At 41.3% G+C, this 20,989-nt stretch overlaps 2 protein-coding genes across 7 annotated transcripts in view; one reads left to right on the top strand and one right to left on the bottom strand.

The window, feature by feature from the left end:
* The window catches only part of ankha (ANKH inorganic pyrophosphate transport regulator a), a 26,284-nt gene extending 21,138 nt beyond the window's left edge, over positions 1-5,146 (top strand). For both annotated transcript variants that reach the window (XM_046052236.1, XM_046052157.1), the window contains one exon: positions 4,234-5,146. In XM_046052236.1, the coding sequence (XP_045908192.1) occupies positions 4,234-4,362 (129 nt within the window). In that variant the 3' untranslated portion in view covers positions 4,363-5,146. The remainder of the gene's footprint in view (positions 1-4,233) is intronic.
* Positions 5,147-5,510: 364 nt separating this feature from the next.
* On the bottom strand, positions 5,511-20,579 carry LOC123972300. Of its 5 annotated transcripts, none has more exons than XM_046051903.1 (12): positions 20,541-20,579; positions 20,250-20,327; positions 19,249-19,520; positions 17,485-18,111; positions 16,102-16,299; positions 15,272-15,601; positions 14,013-14,098; positions 13,761-13,867; positions 13,507-13,650; positions 10,669-10,800; positions 7,788-8,057; positions 5,511-7,244 (listed from the first exon to the last, which is right to left on the bottom strand). In XM_046051903.1, exons 3-12 carry the CDS (start codon positions 19,380-19,382, stop codon positions 7,035-7,037), a joined length of 2,238 nt encoding a protein of 745 aa, XP_045907859.1. In that variant the 5' UTR covers positions 19,383-19,520; positions 20,250-20,327; positions 20,541-20,579; the 3' UTR covers positions 5,511-7,034. The 5 variants fall into 5 exon arrangements, with proteins under 5 accessions (XP_045907859.1, XP_045907931.1, XP_045908001.1 ...); XM_046051975.1 differs by having other exon boundaries at positions 19,249-19,523; positions 20,541-20,558; XM_046052045.1 differs by lacking the exon at positions 20,541-20,579 and adding an exon at positions 20,507-20,524 and having other exon boundaries at positions 19,249-19,523.
* Between the last annotated feature and the right edge of the window lie 410 nt (positions 20,580-20,989).

Raw genomic sequence — 20,989 nt, 5'->3', positions numbered from 1 at the left:
ACATCACAAACACAGATGTTTTGCTCACAGTGTGAGTGGGGTGACTGAGTTAGCAGTGTGGTGGGTCAAAGCAGAACCAGAAAAAGATGTAAAATAAGGGCAGACAAACTATCTTTCTCGTTTTGAACAAACTGATGTAGTATTCATGTTCAGATCAGACGCGTTTGTACCTCTGTTTAGCACTCGCTATCATGCTAATAGCTTTGAGAGGCTTTGGTCGTGATGCACGTGCCTCTGCAACTGCTTTTAGAAACAATAACATTGTCCGTCATGTTTGCTGGCTCGCTTGTTTTATGTGAATTTCAAAGGCCCACATTCAAGCCGAAACCCCTTGAGTTAATGAACTAATGTAATCTAATGAGGCGTGCTGGAGCGACTCTATTGTGGTGCAGCGAACGCAAAAATTAATTTGCTTTTGTTCATTTTGTGTCCAGCTTTGCTTTGTGGTGTTTTGGAGTCCTCATGTATCGGAGAAGATCCTGGTTGATGTCATTGGAGTGGATTATGCTTTCGCTGAGCTGTGTGTGATCCCGCTCAGAATTTTCTCCTTTTTTCCTGTGCCAGGTAAGACACTTGATTAGATGTTTTTCAGCATCAGTGTCCCGCTTGATTTTTTCCTTCCTGCTATAGCTTTAACCAGGGCGTAGCTTGGACCAGTGGGGTGATGTTTCCACTTTGTGTGTTTGCAGTGACTGTTCGGGCTCATTTGACTGGATGGCTCATGACCCTGAAAAAGACCTTTGTGCTGGCCCCCAGCTCAGTTCTCCGCATCATTGTCCTCATCACCAGTCTAGTTGTGCTGCCTTATATGGGGTAAGTCAACACTTCAGAGAACACTGTCAGGGTCACAAAGGTCAGCACTGTGACTCAGGCTTACTGTGTTATGTCATACAGTATTGTGTGTCCTTCTGGTAAAATGTATGTTCTTCTTTTTTATTCCTGAAAGGAGGAGGCTTCACTTCAACACTCCTAAAACTGTAAAATCATTCTGGACAAAAGGCAGCAGCAGCGACTGAAAACTTCACACAATCCTTTTTGTATTTCAGGGTTCACGGGGCCACACTTGGGGTTGGATCCCTCCTGGCCGGTTTCGTAGGGGAGTCGACAATGGTTGCCATAGCAGCCTGCTATGTTTATCGACAACAGGTGAGGACACTTACCATACACTTACGTACCCTCCACTACAAAGGAAGTTTAACCTACTCCGATTTAAATTTGGGGGTTATCAAAGGAAATAAGGAGTGTAAAGAAACATTAATGGTCAACTCGTAACACCGTTGCGGCCCTGCTGACAGAGTAAATTCGTAACTTTACAGTGTTCTTGTTGCATGACTCTTCTTTTATCTGTGATATGGAGAGAGGGGTAATGAGCCAAGGTAAAAGTGAGATTTAAGTGGTAAGTATAAGAGAAAGAAATCACAAATTTACAAGTAAAAAAAACTTGAATATTCTCTGACATTAGTCATAAATGCATGACAGAAACAGACATTGTTTGGGCCTATTCAGTAGAAAACAGAGTGGTATGAATTGTTTTTTTTTTTTCTTGTACATTTCTCAGGGAATTTCTGAGTTTTGTTCTTGCAAATGTACCACTTTTATCTCAGAGTTTTTTCTCTTATTATTGCACCCCTCCCCTGGCTACATATTGTTTGGACAAAAACTAGTTTATCTAAATATGTAAAAACAATTCGGGTAATTCCATTATACACATGAGCTACATCTTAGAAATTGACCTGTTAAAGAATTAAGCTCTACTCCCTAAAGCACAGAGGCTGTAGTGCTACCTGCATGAATGTGATGATGTTGTGTTAAGAATGACCGATGGGGTGTGTAGCCTACACTTAAAATAGTCTATTCATATATGTAAGGTAATATTGAATTAACCATGACGATAACCTGCTCAGAGCAGTTTAGGGAAGCAACATCAATTTCCATGACTGCATATCTTTTTACCTTTTTTAGTAGAACGGGTTCATTGGGAAGTTTCACCCGTCATCACAAAGTTACTCCTGAATATACCTGGATACGCCAGTTACCTCACTTCATATTACAGGCCTCAGGATTTTGGTCACTGCAAACATTTACATTGTACACACCTTTTTCCCTCCTTTCTGAATATCCCACCCATCAGCAGCCATTTTAAACCAGGTGTGTCACTTCGCTCATTAGGGCCACCCTTTTTTAGCTTGAATAGGGATGTTAACTGAAACTAATTTATAATAAACACAAGCCACAAAAGACATTTCATTCAGAAGACCTTTCACTTAGAACAGCTGTTAGTCTATGCAGCTTGATGGAGTCTAGAATATACAGGGTTATATTAAAGAACAGTATTCTAAGAAATCAGTCTCAAAGCGACACAATCCTCACAATCATTTATCGAAGAAACAATGGCGTGGTTGGCAGATGTTTCCAGCTTGCTAGACTTTGTCTGTTTCTTACTTTAAAAGGAATAGTCAACATTTTGGGAATGTGCGTTCTTGATTAGAGTTAGATCGATACCACTTTCATATCTGTCCAGTATCCATTATGAAGCTGCAGCCGGCTTAGCACAAAGTCCAGCCTGCCAGCATGTCTTTTTGAATTTGATAAAATTCCAATCTACGTGTCATCTTGGACAGTGTCTCCCACCCACTCCGTGACGTGCTAATCAAACAAAGGAGTACTTTCAGTGCAAGACTCATCCCTCCAAAATGTGCCACAGAGCGCCACAGGAAGTAATTTCTGCCTGTGGTGATAAAATGTTTCAGCTCCTCTCTGAGTGTCAGACTGTCTGACTCTAAAGTCAACCTTGTAGTGCAATACTTGACAAAATGTGCAATATACTCTGGTTTACTCTATCCCAATACTGTAGTTTTTAAATGTTTGAATCCATTCCACCTCAACACTACCAGTAATCGTTGTTGTTGTTATTACTATTTATTCATTACTGTTTATCATTACACTTCTGTTAATACCGTAAAATTACTGTACATATCCAGTCCTTTTTTATATATATTTATTTTTGTATTAAATTTTGTATATTTTTTCTTTGTTTTCTGCAACTGAGCAACTGTAACACAAGAATTTCCCCTCAGGGATCAATAAAGTATTTCTGATTCTGACTACCCCAAAAGTCCTACATTGAAATAACTAACGAAATAAGAAATAGTTTTCCAGCATTATTTACTTTAAACAGCATCTTAGAGCGCAAGAGGATGACAGCAACCCAGTGTTTGCCCAGGTTGACTGCTTGCTGGGGAAGGGGGTCACGCGGTGGTGCAGGTCACAGGTGAACTACTCGAGCTGACGAGAACTCTTTGTTACGAAACGCTGAAATTCAAACCTGGTGTGCTGTCAGGAGTTGCTGTGATTTGAACCAGAACAGAAGTAGTAAGCACCCAGTCTGTATGACAAGGGTAAGAATAATATAAATAACGAGTAGAAATTTCTACTACCCACTAGGCTGATTTATGCAGTGTAAGATGCCGTAGGCTTAAGCTAATAATGGTGACTAATGGTTATCTTATATCTTGACTGATAGCAGTCATAACCCCGGGTCAACTAAACTGCCACAGTCTGGCTGAGTGGGAGTTTGTGCTTTTAGAGAAGGAGGTGAGCCACAGCTGGAGAGGAAAGGGGTTCGCTGGATTTATAACTCAAGACATATCGAGAGCCTCACAATAATCACACATTGTTTTATTATGTTTTCACTATTGTGAAATTCGATCAATTGCTCAGCCCTACTTTGACCCCAAGGCCACCTACCAGCACCGCCAAAGCTCAAGAGTTAAGTTATATCTTCTTTGTTTAGTTTGTACAAAATCCGACGAGATATAACTGCTGAGCTGGTAGGATTTTCTTACCTTTGGACAGACCCAGACTACCTGATTCCACTTTAAGCGGTAGTGATCTAATGGACAGATATCTCATTGATCTTCTCATCTAAATATGTACTCACGTTCCCACTAGAGCTACCAGAGTACATATTTGGGAAATGTTTCAACGTTCACTTTTTCAGAAAGAACCCTTCTCGATCCGCTCTCTCAATGCGCATCAGTCATTTCCCAGTTTGAAATTTACTGTAATCACAGCCATGTTGGACTGGATTACTAGTTATATTGTGGCCTTCCAGTTCCTTATCAAAGTGTGAGATTGGCCTTGGCTGGAACTTTTGGCAGTGCTAGATGCTCCTTTTCTCAGTGACTTTTTGAAGGATTGTGCGTTTTTTCCTTTTCTTTCTCGTCTCTGCAGAAAAACAATGACATGTCCAATGAGCTGGTGGTGGAGGGCGAGGACTCTGCCCAGATGAGCGAGGTGTCCTCCAGGTCTCAGATGGACGCCATCGAGGAGCTCCAGGAGGAGGAGGAAGAACATGAGTGATCTCTTGACATCAGGGGGGAGGTAAAGCCGACCTCCATGTGGAACTTTGCTGGAGAGGAGACAGCCGAGTGTGACAGTGCTGGAAAGGAGAGCGAGAGAGAGAGGAACTGCATGGTTTGGTTTCAGAGGACAGACTGAATTTTAAATAAAAGTGACGAAGTCTCCTTCACGTCGACCTACACACCATTTTAAACGCACACTGTAAAGAAAGCCATGCACCTCGGTGTTCGTTCATCAGTGTAAATACCTTTTGTCTTCCGACTTTTTCAAGTTTTCATAGTTTTGCATCATCACATCAGCAGGTGTATTAACCACTTTACTGTGTTTACTGGTAAACAAGGGAAAATGACACAGGAGAACTTTTCCTCCTCCGCAACGAGAATGAAACGTCTGTCGAGTGGTATTGGAGTTGCCAAAATACAGATTTCATTATTTTATTTTTATCAAAATTAAGCAGCAATGCCTTGCTTGAATTCAAATATAGACATGTTGTGGGACTTGTTGGGTTGTGCAATCGTATTTTACATACAACTGTGTACAGATTATTGTTGTTTTATATAGGTAATGGAATGTGTATATTTAATTTCCCAGAGGGGTCAGGAATCCCTCGTTATATTACTGCGTGTGTTACAGAATACAGTTATGATTGTTCACTTTCCATGCAGTCCGGGAGTCCATCTACTTTTGTTTTGCTAAGCATTTTCCTGGTAGTAATCAGACTGTCGTATGTACTGTATATACTGTATAGGCATTCTTATTTGGTAAATAAATAGCTTTATTATTACCTTGTGTTTTGTTGACACTGGCTTTAAGTCCCAGGTGTGTGGGGTCCTTTTCTGCAGACCTTACCCCCCCCCTATGTAGAAAAGGATTTAAGTGGTAACGGTTCCCTTTGACACAAACTAGTTTTACACTTAAGATCAAGGTGACAAAAAGCATTATAAAGCATATTAAACTAAATAAGGAAATATTTCCTGTTTTGATGTTATGAGCTATGCATGGACATTTGTTTTGTCACTGAAGGACAAAACAAATGTACAGTATCTACATAATGAAGTTATGTTTAACTCCGTTTAGACATCATACTACAACACTAATCGCCAGACCCTTATTTGGATTTTGGAAACAAAGTACAGTCAACACCAGAGTTTAGGAAAATCCATTGTATTCAACCATGTTTTACAGACGTCATGTCATTTTCTGTAGCGCAACTTCTGAAACTTCCATCAGTTCAGTATCAAGTTGATAAAATGAATCAACCATCAAAAATTGTACTTTCATTGTATCTAAATCCAAAAATCTTACAGTGCAAGAACACTTCTGCAAATGGCACAATCAATGTTTTACTGTTACCGTATCACCTTCACCTACTCTGGAATTAGGGCAAGGACATGGCCTCTTACCTCTAATAACCAACATTCATTCTTATTGTGCATTATTTCTAAGGCAACATGGAGGACCAAGCGAGTGTTTACTACTGAATTCCAGTGGCTGGTGTTTGGGACTGTTGCCAGTATTTGCAGCAACATTGGCACATTTTTTTTCCCCCCTCAGAACAGCTTGGTTAAAGGCAACATGTTACACATTGAGTTTGACACATACGCACACACAGTTGCAAACATATACACACAGACCATCACAAAAACCTCTGACACAGAGGCTGCGATTAATCCTCCAAGTCCTCCGATCGTCATCTGGTGTGAGCTGTTGAACCTGATAAATCATCAAACCCTTCATTGACTAATTCAGTCGTTTCACTAACGACTGTCACACTTAAATGCTTTTTTTTTTTTTAAATAATGAAAAAGAATAAATTAACACACAAATCAAAGTGCCCAAATTCCAGTATAAACACTGACCACCTAATCATTTTGGCGCTGTACATAAAAGGTTGGTCAGAAAATTTGAAAGTCAAAATGACACCCTGCAGACTAATTTGAACCAAACTCAGATGATCCCACAGTATCAGATGCACATATGTACACGTACCCAAATAGAAAACTGTATACAGTACAGTGTGTACAGAAGTGTGTAAATCACATCTTGTACAGGGTCTCAAATCAGCATATATATTTTTTAAAGAAATAGATTGAGATTTGGGGATATATTTGCTTTCTTGCTGTGAGTTGGATATGAAGATCGACACCAATGAAATGTCTCTACTCTAAATATGAAGCTAGCACCAGCAGCATGTTAGTTTAGCCAGATACTGCCAACAGCGGTAAAACAGCTAGCTTGGTTCTGTCCAAAGGTATTAAAATATACCTATCAGTACTTGTAAAGCCCAATAATTAACGCATTATATCTTGTTTGTTTATCCTCATCGTGACAAGACTGCAGGAAGTGACTGCGTGCCGCCAAGAAATAGTCCGTAAAACCACGTGTCATTTTTACACAGTTTTTGCTCAAATTAAGCAAACAAGAAATAATTTGTAATTACTGAGCCTTAGAGGTGCTGGAAAGTAGCTTTTTCCATGTTTGCACTATTTGTGCTAAGCTAAACAGCGGTTTGCTATAGCGTCATATTTATCAATCATCTCATCTTACTCTCAGCACGAAAGCACATTTCCCTAAATGTCCAACGATTTCTTTAATTGGCGTAAATCTATTACTTCTTGATCAACCTGAGGAGTGTTTTGTTTGTATGGCAGGAGATTTCTCTGCACTGGCGATCAGCTCGAGTTGAGCTCCTTATGCAGTTCTGCAGCTTCTACAACCGGCACGTTGTAGTGGCGGTCATCCTCTGTGACGAGGCACACGGACGGCCAGTCGTCCTTATGGTCGTCTGGGTAGTAGGTGACAAACTCCTCTGTGTCAGCCTTGTACAGTCTGTAAACTTGAATGGTGCGCTGCAAGGCGTAGCCCAGCAGGAACATCTCCACCTGCACAAAAAGCACAAAGCTGGGAGGTAATTGCATGGTTACAGAACAGCCCAGATCAAAACACACCTTCGAACAAACAGCACAATGTTTTTCAGCTGCTCAAGCACATGATATTTACGGGTGGGGTTTCTTTATGGAAACGGCGCTTGTAAAAGCTTCAATCCAAAAAGTCCAAATAACAATTAAATCTGCGCTTGCCCTTCCTGAAACCTCCTCCACCCTGGGGCAGGGGCAGATGCATTACAGCCAGAAAACAGCACAAGCGGCGGCATGTTTTACTGTTCAGGTTGATGAGAAAGTTACACGCCCAGTCTCATGACATCAGTTGTTTTTGTTTGTTACCAAGCGTGACAACGGTTTATTCCGCAGTGATAAATTCCTGGATAAAATAAAATCCCAGCAGCTACTTACTTTCTTTCTAAGTGTTGTTTTCCATGACGGGTTAATGTAAATGCTCCCTTCATGCCATGAAACGACATGTCTAAATGCCTGAGCTTGCGTCATATAAATAAATAAATAAAAAGATGCCCTGGCTTCTCTTACCTGCTCCAGCCCGGCGCTGAGGCCCACGTGGCGGAGGTGGTTGGAGAGGAAGGAGCGTGGGCAGACGGATGAGTCTCGAGCAAACAGCAGCCAGCAGAAGAGCGGGACGTCACCGCCGCCCTGCATGCAGCTGTGCAGCTCCACCGCTCGGCCCAGCATCAGCAGCTTGAGCGCCTCCAGCAGCCCCAGCTCCTCTTCTCCTCCCTGAAACACTTGCTCGCACAGCTGCTGCCGCTCCACAGCGGAGGAGCAGTCCACTGCTGCCTGCCACTGGAAACAAAGCAATGAAATGAATCTCAACTATTTTGCATTTAATCACTGAAGTCATTTATCAAGTACAAATGTCTGCTAGTTATAGCTTTACAGATGTGAGGATTTGCAGCGGTTTTCTATTTACTTTCACTGTAAACTGTTATTGTCAGACAAAAAAAGCAATCTGAAGACATTTTAGACTACGTGATTGTGTGTTTCATATTCAGTAACTGCAATAATTTCTGTCCTGAGCGAGGTACAAGAAGGAAGGCCATGGGGTCCTTTGAATCAAATTTCTCCTGGAAGCATGGATGTAGAGCTGAAACAATCTATTAATCAGTTAGTTAAGTGACAGTAAATTATTCAGCAACTATTTTGATAATAGATTGTTAGTCATTTTTGAAGCACAAAAGCCAAACATTACCTAGCGCCATCATCTTAATTATGTCTCATGTCTTCTTGTCTTAATGTGACAGTATATTTAATATCCCTGTCGCACTAAACAAGCAATTTGAAGAAGTCACCTTAAGCCTTTGAATATTGTGACGGGTATTTTAAGCATTGTGACATTTTATAGATTGATCAATGAAGAAAATAATCAGCAAATGCATTGATAATGAAAAGAATTGTTAGCTGCAGCTTAAATTATGAGATATCTTGTGTGCAAAGTTGGCATGTTGGCCTGATGGTAGCAGCAGATGAAAAGGTCAGGGAGTCGCCAAAACATTAGGATTCATCCTCTGGGTGCCATGATGGAAATATGGCTATTAAAATATTTACATTGTTGTGATGAGCAAAAGGAAATTCTGACCTGGCAGTGTTAAGAAATAATTAGAAATATTCATGGTCCCTCGACAGCACCATAAATATATTCACACAAAGTTTCATGGCAATCTGATCAACAGCTGGAAGATATCTTCATCGGAGCAACGGGTTGGAGAGACTAATGCAGTTACTTTAATAAGGCTTCGTATATACCTTTCAGTCTGCTACGTTACTTACTGTACTGACAAACTATATCAAACTATAGCTGGCTAGCCTCCTCGCTAAGACATGATGGTTGTCAGGGACAGGGTTATATTAGAGTCATATTGAAAAGGGAAAATGACGGGAGAAATTTGTTTATTAAACAAGTTAGCAGCTTACCGTGAAGACACCGTCTGCTCAGCTGTGACGCGTACTGTGACACAAGCGCAGATCCTACTGAGAGTACTGTAACAACGTGTTTTATGCTCCAAAGTTTTTCGTCAGTGTTTGTGTCTGTTGAGAACATGGTTTTGTTGCCCTCCTTGTGCTGGTTTATAGTTTTAACCATTGGTGAGGTGGCTGTTACATTTCTTGAGCGCAGCTGTATTTGTGCATACTATTTTATATGCTCTGGTCCCCTGTGTTGAATATAATCCAAGGTTTGAAATCGCTGAGAACTTCTCCTTGGTTGCTTTCAATTGGCCAGAACATCTCTCAAGACAAATGTCAGTTCACTAAGCTTACATCAAATGTACATCGGACCGGATAAACTGGAAACCAACGCTACCACATACTCAAACATCACCGTTGCGTAACAGGAAAGAATTTGTGTCATGTCCAACACCAGACATCATTTTTGAATCTGTTCTCAGTCTATTTGTCTGACCTTGGTCCTTTAGATGCAGAACAGGAATGTTGAAAAAGTATAGTAGTGTAGTAAATGATTCATTTTCTGACTTTACTTCTTCAAGCAATTTGTTCAAAAAAGATAGTCAGATATTATGTAACAACAGAACTACAGCCACAGACAAAATCTGTTTATCCAACCGGTATTTAATAGGGGTGACACGAGATCTCGCGATATTAAAACGTGACGATATTTCTCATCGAGGTGTCTCACGATATCAGCATGACAGACTGCTGGAGTGAAATTATCACAGGAGATGCCCCTGCTACTTTTGAATCATTTGTGTGGGAGCATTTATGAACCTGGTGGAAACAATAAACGGGACAGACTGACAGACGAGCCACGAACAATTTGTTTGCAACATTTCAAACTGCACCCGCACTGTTTAGCATTTTGTGACTCTCAGCCGAATAAAAGACGATATATTTCATCATTGAAGATTTCTTGACTATAGTATATCATCTTGTTCTCGTGGACCCAATATCGTGTATCGTCACACCGCCGTAATATTTACATTATCTGTAGAACAAGCACAGACCAGAACAACATTAACACTCTGAGTCTGTTCTGAGTGCTACCTCTAACTCTCCTAAAGCAACAGAGGTCTGACTTTTAAAAAACGAGAGTGCAGTAAACACCACAATTCCTTTCAAGCTACCAGCGACAGCAACAGACATTACATTCTGCCTGGGGCCTCATACTGTTATAGTGACGAGACACAGTGGTTTTAACAGCTGAAACAGTTTCTTTGAGGCTGAGGGTTCATCTATCCCTCCAAATCCTTTAGAGCATTACTAGGCTTTGTGGTTAATGACACAGAAAAAGAAAAACCCTTGAGAGAAGGAGCAGTGCAGCATCTAGAAGCTTTAAACATATGTAGCAATCACATCTAAAAATCTGTGAATGATTAAGAATACCCTCTACGCCCACGGATGGCAGAAAAAAATACTTCCTCACATGTTTCTGAGTCACTACCTTATTTCGGAGAAGCTCCATGTAGCCTTTTAGCTGCAGGGTGGTATCTGCAGTCCCATCTCCCTGCAGGCACTCTCCGGGAAATGTCCACTGACTTATCAGACCTTCCTGGGCCTCGAGTTGCTCCGGCAGCTGTAAACACAGAGATTTAAAATGTAATTTCAGCTGTTTAAAGGAGCTGAAGCCCTGACATTATTAAAACATGGTCAGTCTTTTAGAACTATATTTTTGTGGGGTTTTTGTGTCTTTTCTCTCATTTTATGTCTTTTCTTGCGAAACCCCTCACCTCCAAAAGCAACTGTCCAATCAAAGCTTAGCAACCATAGCTAGAAACAGCAGGTCTTTCCAAAATCAAAAATATAACAGCAAGTGTGGCGGGAATGAATGAAACAGTGTGTTAATTTGCTCCAATGCAAGTTGCAATCGTTAGCCTAGCTAATTAGCTTACTACAGCAATAACCTTTGCTGTGTCTCAATTTGCGCACTTCCATACTTAAACTTACTATTTTGAGTGCGTAAGTGCGTTCACACTGAGAAGTAAGGCAAAATGCTGCGAGTACCCGGATGGTATGCTCATAACGGCCAAAAAGTTGAGTGTGGAACAGTGGACACTTTTCACCCTCAACATTTTAGCTACGTAGCGGAAGGGGCGGGACCAACAACACGGAAGAAATGGGAAGCAGCAGACACAGACAGTATATTACTGGACGAAGCCACCCCGCTGATTTGAATGGAGAGCAGTGAAGCCAGTTTTGGACTAATAAAATACTACTACAGAGCCACTTCCTGTTGGCACCAGCGTCTACTGCGCATGATCGCGCAGCATAACCGTGGTTTAATGACGTAGAACAACGGCAGAAACACCTTAATTCTGGTAGCTGTATAAATGCGCCAACAAAAAGTTTCATGGCTCAGTGTGTTTGTCTGACTCGGATCGTCACGGTTTAATCAGCCCATCTACAATATTCACCTGTCAAACACACGGATCCCTCCATGCAGGCTTTGGTCGGCTTCACTGTCCGATCTCTGGCTAACCCCCTTGGCAGCAGAGAGAGAGGCCAACAACAGAATGTCTTTTACAAGTTTCGTACACTATTTCATCACTAAATCCACTTCTGAGAAGTTTTGAGGCGAGAAATCAAATGTGTATATGTCGAATATTGACAGTTTGGCGGATCAAAAATGTGCTTTTGTACGTTTTCGGGGTTGAGAAGCTCCGCAAGTGGCGGTGTGGGAAGCTTGCGCAAACACGCCGGAGGATCTAGCGAGGCCGGCCAGCTGTCCGCTCACAGAGCCCTCTGCTCCCGCAGTCACACAGACCTCTGCAGCCAGCTCAGAGAGTCGGTATGGCTGCAGCCACCCGTCAGTCTTGAACGCAGCAGCAGAGCAAAACACAGCTGCAAGACAGTTTTAATGTTCGTACTGCTGTTATTCTGTCATTACATTACACTAATTTAAATTAAATGAAGAGACATCTGGCTCGTGATGTACAGAAAATACTTAAAAAATAAATAAATTAACAAGAGAAATATTATGAAAAGGGGACTGTCATTACTTTATTTGTCATTATTAATCGTTATTCTTCAGACATTACATTAGTAAGTGTACAGTTGTGGTTACAATACTTGCTTTCTATTGCTTTTATACACCAATATACCAAAGAAAATTACTTGTAAGTGTGAACTTGGCAATAAACCCGATTCTGGGCATTTTATTTTGGAACTCTGCAGGCGGCCTCTAGTCATTTCCGGTTAGTGCAGAACAGCAGTTTTTGATTTGAGACAACACTACCCTGTCAAAAATAACGCACTAGTACATAGTGTACGCAGTGTATTGCATGTTAGTATACTCAAGGAAGTACCCGAATTGAGACACAGCACAAGTGTTACTTTCCAAGCAGCATTTCATTAGCTAACTTTGTGGAGTGAGTGTAACGGTGAAAGAAGTCCTGTTCTGACTAGCACATCTTCTGTGTACCATTTTGTCATCATAATTTAGGCTAACGATTGTGGCTCTATCCTGCTCTTTATTTGATTTGGGTAAGCTGCCCTCAAGCAACCCCAGCCAAGCTTACCAGAGATAACATTGTCTTAATTAGCTAGCAACAGATACATGATGCTGAAGTTAGCTTCTGACTGGAAAGTTAAGGGAAACATAACTTTCTGAGCGACTGATCCTCAATTTGTTGCATCTCTTACTGTGAAAGCTGCGAGGCATTTTAGGCAAAGCATTAGCACTGTCTGAAACACACTTTAAGATTTATAAAACCTTTGTTTTATTTGTGAAAATGAGAAAAAGGTGATATATATAAACCCCCCCCCGGGTCCAGGGTCTGAAACTACAACGCCTACAGCTGTCAAATCTGGACTAGATTGTGCCAGAGAGGCTAAAGTTTCTTTTAACATAGTTTCAGATTTGTGAAACCTTTCTTCTATAGGCATTTTATTTTTTGATCTGGACATATTTTCAAAAATAAAATAAAGGTTTTACAAATCTTAAAGTGTGTCTCGGACAGCTTCAAGGCTTTGCCTAAAATGCCTTTCACAGTAACAAATTGACAATCAGTCGCTCAGCAAAGTTAAGTTTCCCTTAACTTTCCCCGTAACTGCCGAATCGGCAGCTAACTTCAGCATCGTAACAGCTAAAATAATCTGCCAGCAGCAGCTGTCATTTGAACTGGCAAAATAAAAAGCTGTTACCGTTGTCAGAAATAAATGACCCATTGTTTAAAAATGACTGTAAACTGCTGACCGACAACAGAACGCTTGACAGATGTTGCAACGGGCATGGGGCTTGGCTAACACTCAATTGATACCATCTCGTTGGGTGAGCATTTACCTCAGTGATGTCCTCCTCCTGCAGCCATGCGGGCAGCTGGGTGCTGTGGGAGAGCACCTGGAACAGCGTGGCTCTGAGGGCACAGTAGTTGTCGCCCCTCACTCTCCTCAAGCTGCCAAACCTCTGGGACATCTCTTTATAACCCTGCAGCAGCACACAGGGGACACCACAGGAAATCTCTTAGCCATTAACGTGAAAAAACAACAACTGGTTTTTAACTGAAACACTTCTTCCCAGGAGCTGCAGCCACCGACCTTTCTGATGAGCGCACTTTTGGCGGTATTTCCTTTCCACTCTCTCTCACTGTAAGACAGAATATCCATCGCCGGGGCCAGACTGCATCTGTCCTCCACCTTTAAATCTGAGTCAGAGAGAGGAGCGTAAGAGGACATGATGGACAAAACAAAAGGACTACGCTCTATATTTTACATGACACAACAAAAGTAGTGTTTTTTTGAAATCTCTGATGCAATTTCGCCACAAAGATGTGATTGGGATGTACTGACGTGTAGTTTCTAGCACAGCCGGTGGTCCTGGTTTATTTTCTTGTGATGCTGAGAGCTCCTCAGCTCCTCTGTACAAGTCTTCTTCACTAAAGGGATAAAAAACAAACAATACACAACACTTAACGCATAAGGCTGGCATTGCTGGCATCATGCATTTACTGAACTATTTGAAGGTGAACCTCTGAGCTGACGACAACTGATGTTACATAACGCTGAAATTCAACAGTGGAGTTCTGTCTGAAGATGTTGTGACTTAAACCAACAGTAAGTAAGAACTACTAAGAGTAGAGGAAAGGTCCACCAGCTGCTGTGCTAATTTATGCAGTGTGAAGTCCCGTAGGCTTAAGCTAATTATGCTGACGAGCAGTTAAACTATCAAATATTGACTTATAGCAATTATAACTTCCAGTAACCTTGGCCAGAGCTGAACTTGACTGCCTCAGCCTGGCTGAGAGGGAGTTTGGGCTGTTAGGGAGTGGGCGGGAGCCACAGCTGGAAAGGAAAGGGGTGCGATGGATTCAGACAAAACAAGTGCATTGTTTCGAAGCAGAACAACAATCTTTTTTTTTATCTCGCTTATCTTGTTTTTATAATCGTTTGAAGGCAAACTGAAAATAAAATGTGATTAATTGCACAGACCTATGTAAATATACACTAGAGCCCCAAATGTGTATTAATCCGCAGCTGAAAATAGTCACTATGAGTAATGTTTCCTAAAACCATAGTGCCCACCTATTTTAAGAACTGACTTCTACTTTTTAAACAAATTAAAATGTACTGCATGTTTGTATCCCCTGTTTAAAGAGTTTTGTCGTCAGTATGAACGAATGGTCTTGGGGTTGAGTGTCACAGATAGAGCAAGGAACTCAGGAAGTATGGAGAGAACACATACAGTAAAACATCAATCTTACCCTTCATACCCAAAACAAATTGAAAATGATTCTTCAGTTTATTGGATTATCTTCCAAACCATCACAATAAATGACAAAATAGCTACATAATAAGTTTTTTCTCATGTTTTTGTACCAAAATCCCATTTCACGTTCTAGAGAACTGTGTATTCTTAGTGGTTACTTTTGAGGGAACAACACATCCAACGATGTCTCAGCGGATGATATCTCGTAAGATCATGTTGAGTCTACAGTTTTAATTAGTCCCTCCGTGTGTTGTGCTCTACTTGTGTCTCAATCTGTCAACGGAAAAACTGACTAACACATGATATGGGATGAATCCACATCTCAGAAACGATCAAAACAAACCTGTTCCTCAGGCCACCTTGAGCAGAATCTTCCTTCTCTGTAACATCGGCCTTTACGTCAGCGGATGGGCTCCCTGCCGGCTCCTCCTCTCTTCCAGTTACCTCCTGAATCTCAGCATCTTTCCCAGCCTGAGCGTCGGTGGAAGCGTTCTCCCCCTCCTCCTTCATCTCATCACCCTGCTTCGCTTTGGGAACATCTCCATCTTTGTCCTGCCCTTTCAGTATAATTTCCTCCCCAATATCCTGTTTGGTGTTCTCCAAGGAAGTGACCTCCTTCAACCTCGTAGTTGCACATTCGGGATCCTGCTTTGCATCGTGATCGGACTTTGAGCTGCAGAGAGAATTCATCTTCCTGCTTTATATATATATATATATATATATATATATATTTAAGTTACTAAATACTTTTAATGTGCAATATTCTGGTTTATTCTGTCCCAATACTGCAATTTTTAGCTTTCAATATTATCAGTACTCATCATCACTATTTAATCATCATACTTCTGTCACATACTATAGTATACTGTACATATTTCTACACACTTACTCTACATGAGCAACTGTAGCAAATTCCCTCACTGGGATCAATAAAGTATTTCTGATTCTGATTTGGTGTCTTTAACTCACATTATGAAAGCATTCTACAAAATGTGCCACTTAAATGACATCTTATATCATGAAACATTTAGTTGTATATAATTAGAAGTTATGAGGAAAAACAGAAGAATAGTAGTGTGCACTGTACGCCCCCTAGTGGTCACAGGGAGGCTATCAAAAACACAAGTGCACAGTTTATGTAAACAAGTGTTATGTTTTGATGAACTCACTGACCTCACACTGGCGTCTGCCGGAGCTGTGGTCTCTGGCTCCTTTACAGAGTTGGCGGCGTGTCGATCCTCACCGCTGTGGTCGAGTCCCGTGGGCTCTGAATCTGGAGAAGACTCGGAGACATCGTGGCTTTTTATGACTTCAGGACCGGCAGGCTTGCATGCTGAACAACTCCTGTTTTCTGAATCCTCTGTCACAGCACTGGACACAGGATGACAGGAGAGGTTTAATCATTTCCATGTAGCAAGCTGATGCGTACCACTGATGGGAAAAGAAGCGCTGATGAGTGATATGGATAGAATATATATTTATAGAACTAAATCGGATCAGATTTTCTGTTTTTGCCCCAGTGTATGACCAGTCAAGTTACTTCATTACACCCATAACTCACATACTGCCAGGACTGCTCTTTGATTTTGCAACACTGCCCTCGATGACCTTATACAACCATAGATAAGAGAGGGATAATGATTAAAGCGATGGTGACCTCGGGACAGCAAACAACGTCAAAAAAACCCAAACAGCTAGAGGCGTATAATATACTTGGATATCGAATGTTGTCTAATCTGACCCAGACGACCTAGACACACACACACACACACACTTATATTTACTAAAGGTTTGCAGTGTTTATATGGTTCTCAGTTATTTGTATTTTTTTAAATGCAAGTCTACATTTTTTTATTATGTTTATCTATCTATTTTAATAACACAATCCTACTGTTCATGTTTCTTATTTCACACTTTTCAATGTGCAATGTAAGCGTCTCATGCCAATAAAGCCCCATTGAATTTAACTGAATTTGTAAAAACATTGTAAAACACAATAATAGTCAGAAGACCTTCTTCCAGTATAAATATACTCCATGGTCTCGGTTCAGTAGTGAAAAATTGTGTGACAGGTTGTCCAGTTCAGTGGTTCTTGATTTATTTACTTTAAGGGGTCGCAAGCTAAAGTTACCAACAGGTTGCAACCACTTTGACATAAAGTTTGTTGTTTAAGTCAACTAAAAAGGTAAAAGTTTTTTTTTTTAAATCAAGCAATTCACCAGAAAAAGAAGAGGAAAGTCTGGAAAAAAAACTAATTTTGATGAAGCAGGGGAGTTTTTCTGCTTCCCGACCTTTTAATCATGCCTTCAACGCCTCATATTTAACCACCATATTTGGAGCCACTGGTCTATAGTCACTTACTTTACGGTTTATTAGACATCAAATATAAATTTGAATGATAGATGATAAAATAAATAATGTATTGCTCAGCCCCGTCCCCTGTGACAAGGACCGCTACAGGAGGTCCTTCCTGCCTGCTGCAGATTTAACCACGCAGGCAATTTTTTTCTTGCAGCAGAACTGAAACTTTACAGTTTGTCTTGCCGTGTGACTCACCGGCTCTGAGACTCTTTGTCGATCTCCTCACTGAACGCAGAGATGGACCACTCCTGACAAACTGCTGCAGCGAGCTGGGTGTTTGGCACAGATAACACTTCTTTATTTTGAGAAAACTCCCCTGATGGCTCGGCTACAGCGTTGTCAATAGTAACTTCTGGAGCCGACAGTTCGTCGTTATCATGAGCAGTGTCCAGTGTAACGTTCTCTCTTGTGTTTGTCTCAGTGTGGTTTTCAGGACAAACTGCCTCATTAGTTAGTGAGCTGCTATCAGGGATTTTCTCCTGTGCTGGGGCAGGACGTTCTTCTTCTGGTGCCGCTTTTGTTGTTGTAAAAACCTCCCAGTCAGCTGTGGCGTGCTCTGTCTGCGGGCAGTTTAAAGTGCATTGCAGAACTTCAGCTTGTCCACTGACTGCCTGAGGGAACTTCACATCTTCATCTTGTGCTCTGGTGGGGAGTTCAGAGGCCTTTCGGGGAGACGGCGTTGCTGTTTGTGAGACCTCCTTCTGCAAGGGTCCATTCTCCTGAGCGTTATTGGGCTCTGTCTCTCCAAACCCCGCACTCTGCTTCAAATCCACAACCTCAGCCTTTACCTCCACCTTCACACTGGCCTCATCATGCAATTTCCTGAGTGACATAACACAAACATCCTTTTTAAACACTAAAATTAAAACCCTAACTCAGTTGCAGCTTTGATATCTTGAGAAATAGTGTTTTCATAACCACGAACACAGACAAGAGTTTGCAGCAATCCATAATCAAAACAGTCATCAATATGAATCTCTCCGCACTAACCAGTAATGTGTGAAATGACAAAGAAATATTTCTCTTCCTGATGCCATTTAAGACCTCGGGAAGTCCCCTAGCCCTGTTAGTCACCTCAGCGATCCATATGTCACATAAGACACCCTACGCAACCTTACGGGAAAATCTGAATTTAAAAACAAAAAACCCGTTATTCAGCTGCGGGTCACATCCTTAAAAGGTGTTTTCATGATCTCAGATTTGTCTACTTTCTGCCTGGGAAGATAAAATGATTGCCTGAGTCAGAACCAACGTTTAAACACAAAATTCCCACAGACAGACAGCACACAAACTTCTAAGCTTCCTTCTCTCTTTAGAAAGTGTTCATTACTTCCTTTTATGAGTCCGTTCTAACATTCGCTATGAACTCAGTCAGAAGGAAAACGTTTGAATATGTACCCTAAAGTCACTGATTATCTTTGCCACTCAATTTAGAGCCACACAAAAAGCTCAGGGCATCCTACTGGACTCGCAGCACTCTTCACAACGTTTTACCCTGGAGTTTACTCTGCTTCTACCAGGATGGGTGTTACCTCCCTAAAGGTGGCACTAACTGATACACAAGGTCTCTTATTCCAGAGGAGCTTGTTATCAGGTTTCTGGCTTCTTCAGCCACTTTCTCCCAGTGGGTTTGGAGATAAGCTACAACGCCGGCAGTGGCATTAACCTGTGTTTTCTTTTTCTTTTTTTTTTTTATAAATAGTTGTTTTTATTCAGAGATATCTTTTCTGTATTTATGATTGCGGCTGGAATCTGTGCGCCACATTAAAGGCTTACTCTCCACATCTGTGGGATCTTTGAGGATTTAACCTGCTGCTGAATAACATGTACAAAAAATCTTTTAGATTTTTCCCCTTAAGTCTGCATACGGAAACGCTGTGTCACCAAATCATGTAGTAACATACAGAGTGGAGGGAAAAATTGGGCTAGAGGTCTCTCAAAAAAAAGGTAAATATTCACCTTGTGTCATGTCCTTCAGGACCACAACTGCCCACTGCTGTGGGCACCGTGGCCTTTGGGTCTTCTTCCAGCAAACCACTTCTTTCCTCCGCACTTCCACAGGGATTCTCAGCTTTACAGCAACAGTTCCCCATCTGCTCGCTCCCTCTGCTTGGGAGGTCAGGCAGGTTGTAGGCTGAACGGCGACCTCTGGTCCAAAGCAACCGCAAGCGACCTGAGGAGTCGCTGAAGCCTGTAGCTTTCAGGAGTCCATGATGATGAGAGTCAAGCTGCTGCTAAAGCAGGAAACAACCATGTTTGCAATGTGCAACATCACAGAATTAATTAATTAATAAATAAATAAACACTGTGTGATATAATGGGTGTTACATTACATTCTGTAACCCATCAAACATGGTGATAGCAATGATACACCTGCGACACCAGAGCTTTACGAAAAAGATTGGTCCTCGCCTATAGAACAGCCTGCCAGAGGAGCTAAGAGTGTCTCAATGAGTGATCAGTAATCTTAAAAACCTTTTTAACTGAGCATTTCCCTAACCTGCATAGCAACTAGTGATTACTGTCTCCTTCCCCCTGTCTCCTTCTGTCCTAATGATTTCATTGCTTGTGATTTTACTCTTGTGTTTGATTTGTTTTATATGTACACATCTGTACCTATGTATTTTTATTTCTCTGTCCTTGCATTGCATTCAAACACGAAAGCTGCTATACAACCATCTCTGTATGTAAACATTATATGGTCACAATATTTGTTAAAGCTAATACTGAGGGGGCAGTATTTGAAATACAGTGTGTGAAAACGTACAAAAACAAACATGTCATTATAGCAGAAATTCCAATTCGGGTCACAGAATTTGGTGTAAAACCTGCTGCTACGTTTTCATGATATACATTTAGTGTAAAATTAGCTTAAATCATGGCTACACTCTTCTGTTAATACAAGGAAGAAGCAATAATGACAGCACAGCTATATTAATAATAACCAAAAACAAACATACCTCGACTGAGTTTAATCACAGATAAATTCCGCGAGCTTGCACTCATGTGGCTCCGCTTTCTGTTTCACTTCAGGTTAGCTGGAAAACAAGCTGAAGTTAGCTCGCCAGGCTAGCTGAGGTAAACTTAAAATATAAACATGCGCAACTAAAGACTCATCGCCGCTCATGAGAACCACTGCTGCCACACTGGTTACCCTTCATAATGACTACACCGCTCTCGTTTAACGCGGTACATTTCACAAATAACGAGTATTTACTGTATTTTATGCGGAACATATGTTGGTGCGAAACCTTAGCATAGCAAGAGCAGCAGGTCAGGGCTCGGTCCGAGCGCATGACGTCATACTTCTGTGCGACGAGAGCTTTGCTGCGTTCAGGTGCTACTCGGAAAACTCGCAACTCCACGTTAACCGTGGGGTTAAGCAAAATGTTAATGCTCAAACAGCAATAATATTTAATTTAGTGGATTGATTGGTTAGTTGATCAACAGGCTTGGACTGCTGGTCAGAACCCCCCCCCCCCCCTCTCCCAGCGATTTGAAGACGTCACATTTTTCACTATTTTCTGACACGATAAAGACTCAAATAATTAATCAGTTAATCAAAAAAAGTAATTAATTAGATTCACTGACAATAGGAATAGTCAGTGACAGCTCAAGAAAATGTATATGCAGTATAGGCCATCATCCATCCATCCATCGATAGTCAACACTTATCCTGCGTACAGGGTCGCGGGGGGCC

The sequence above is a fragment of the Micropterus dolomieu genome, linkage group LG01 (genome assembly GCF_021292245.1).
Source record: "Micropterus dolomieu isolate WLL.071019.BEF.003 ecotype Adirondacks linkage group LG01, ASM2129224v1, whole genome shotgun sequence".
NCBI classification, from domain to species: Eukaryota; Metazoa; Chordata; class Actinopteri; order Centrarchiformes; family Centrarchidae; genus Micropterus; species Micropterus dolomieu.
Note: the sequence above shows the minus strand (reverse complement) of the source record. Positions and strands in the feature narration are given on the sequence as shown.

Coding starts and splice junctions, on each gene's coding strand:
- LOC123972300 (XM_046051903.1), bottom strand. CDS start 19,382: ATGGGGAACTGTTGCTGTAAAGCTGAGAATCCCTGTGGAAGTGCGGAG. Junction 16,300..17,484: donor GACAAAGAGTCTCAGAGCCG/GTGAGTCACACG, acceptor TCCTGTGTCCAG/TGCTGTGACAGAGGATTCAG. Junction 13,868..14,012: donor GGCTGTGCTAGAAACTACAC/GTCAGTACATCC, acceptor TCTCTGACTCAG/ATTTAAAGGTGGAGGACAGA.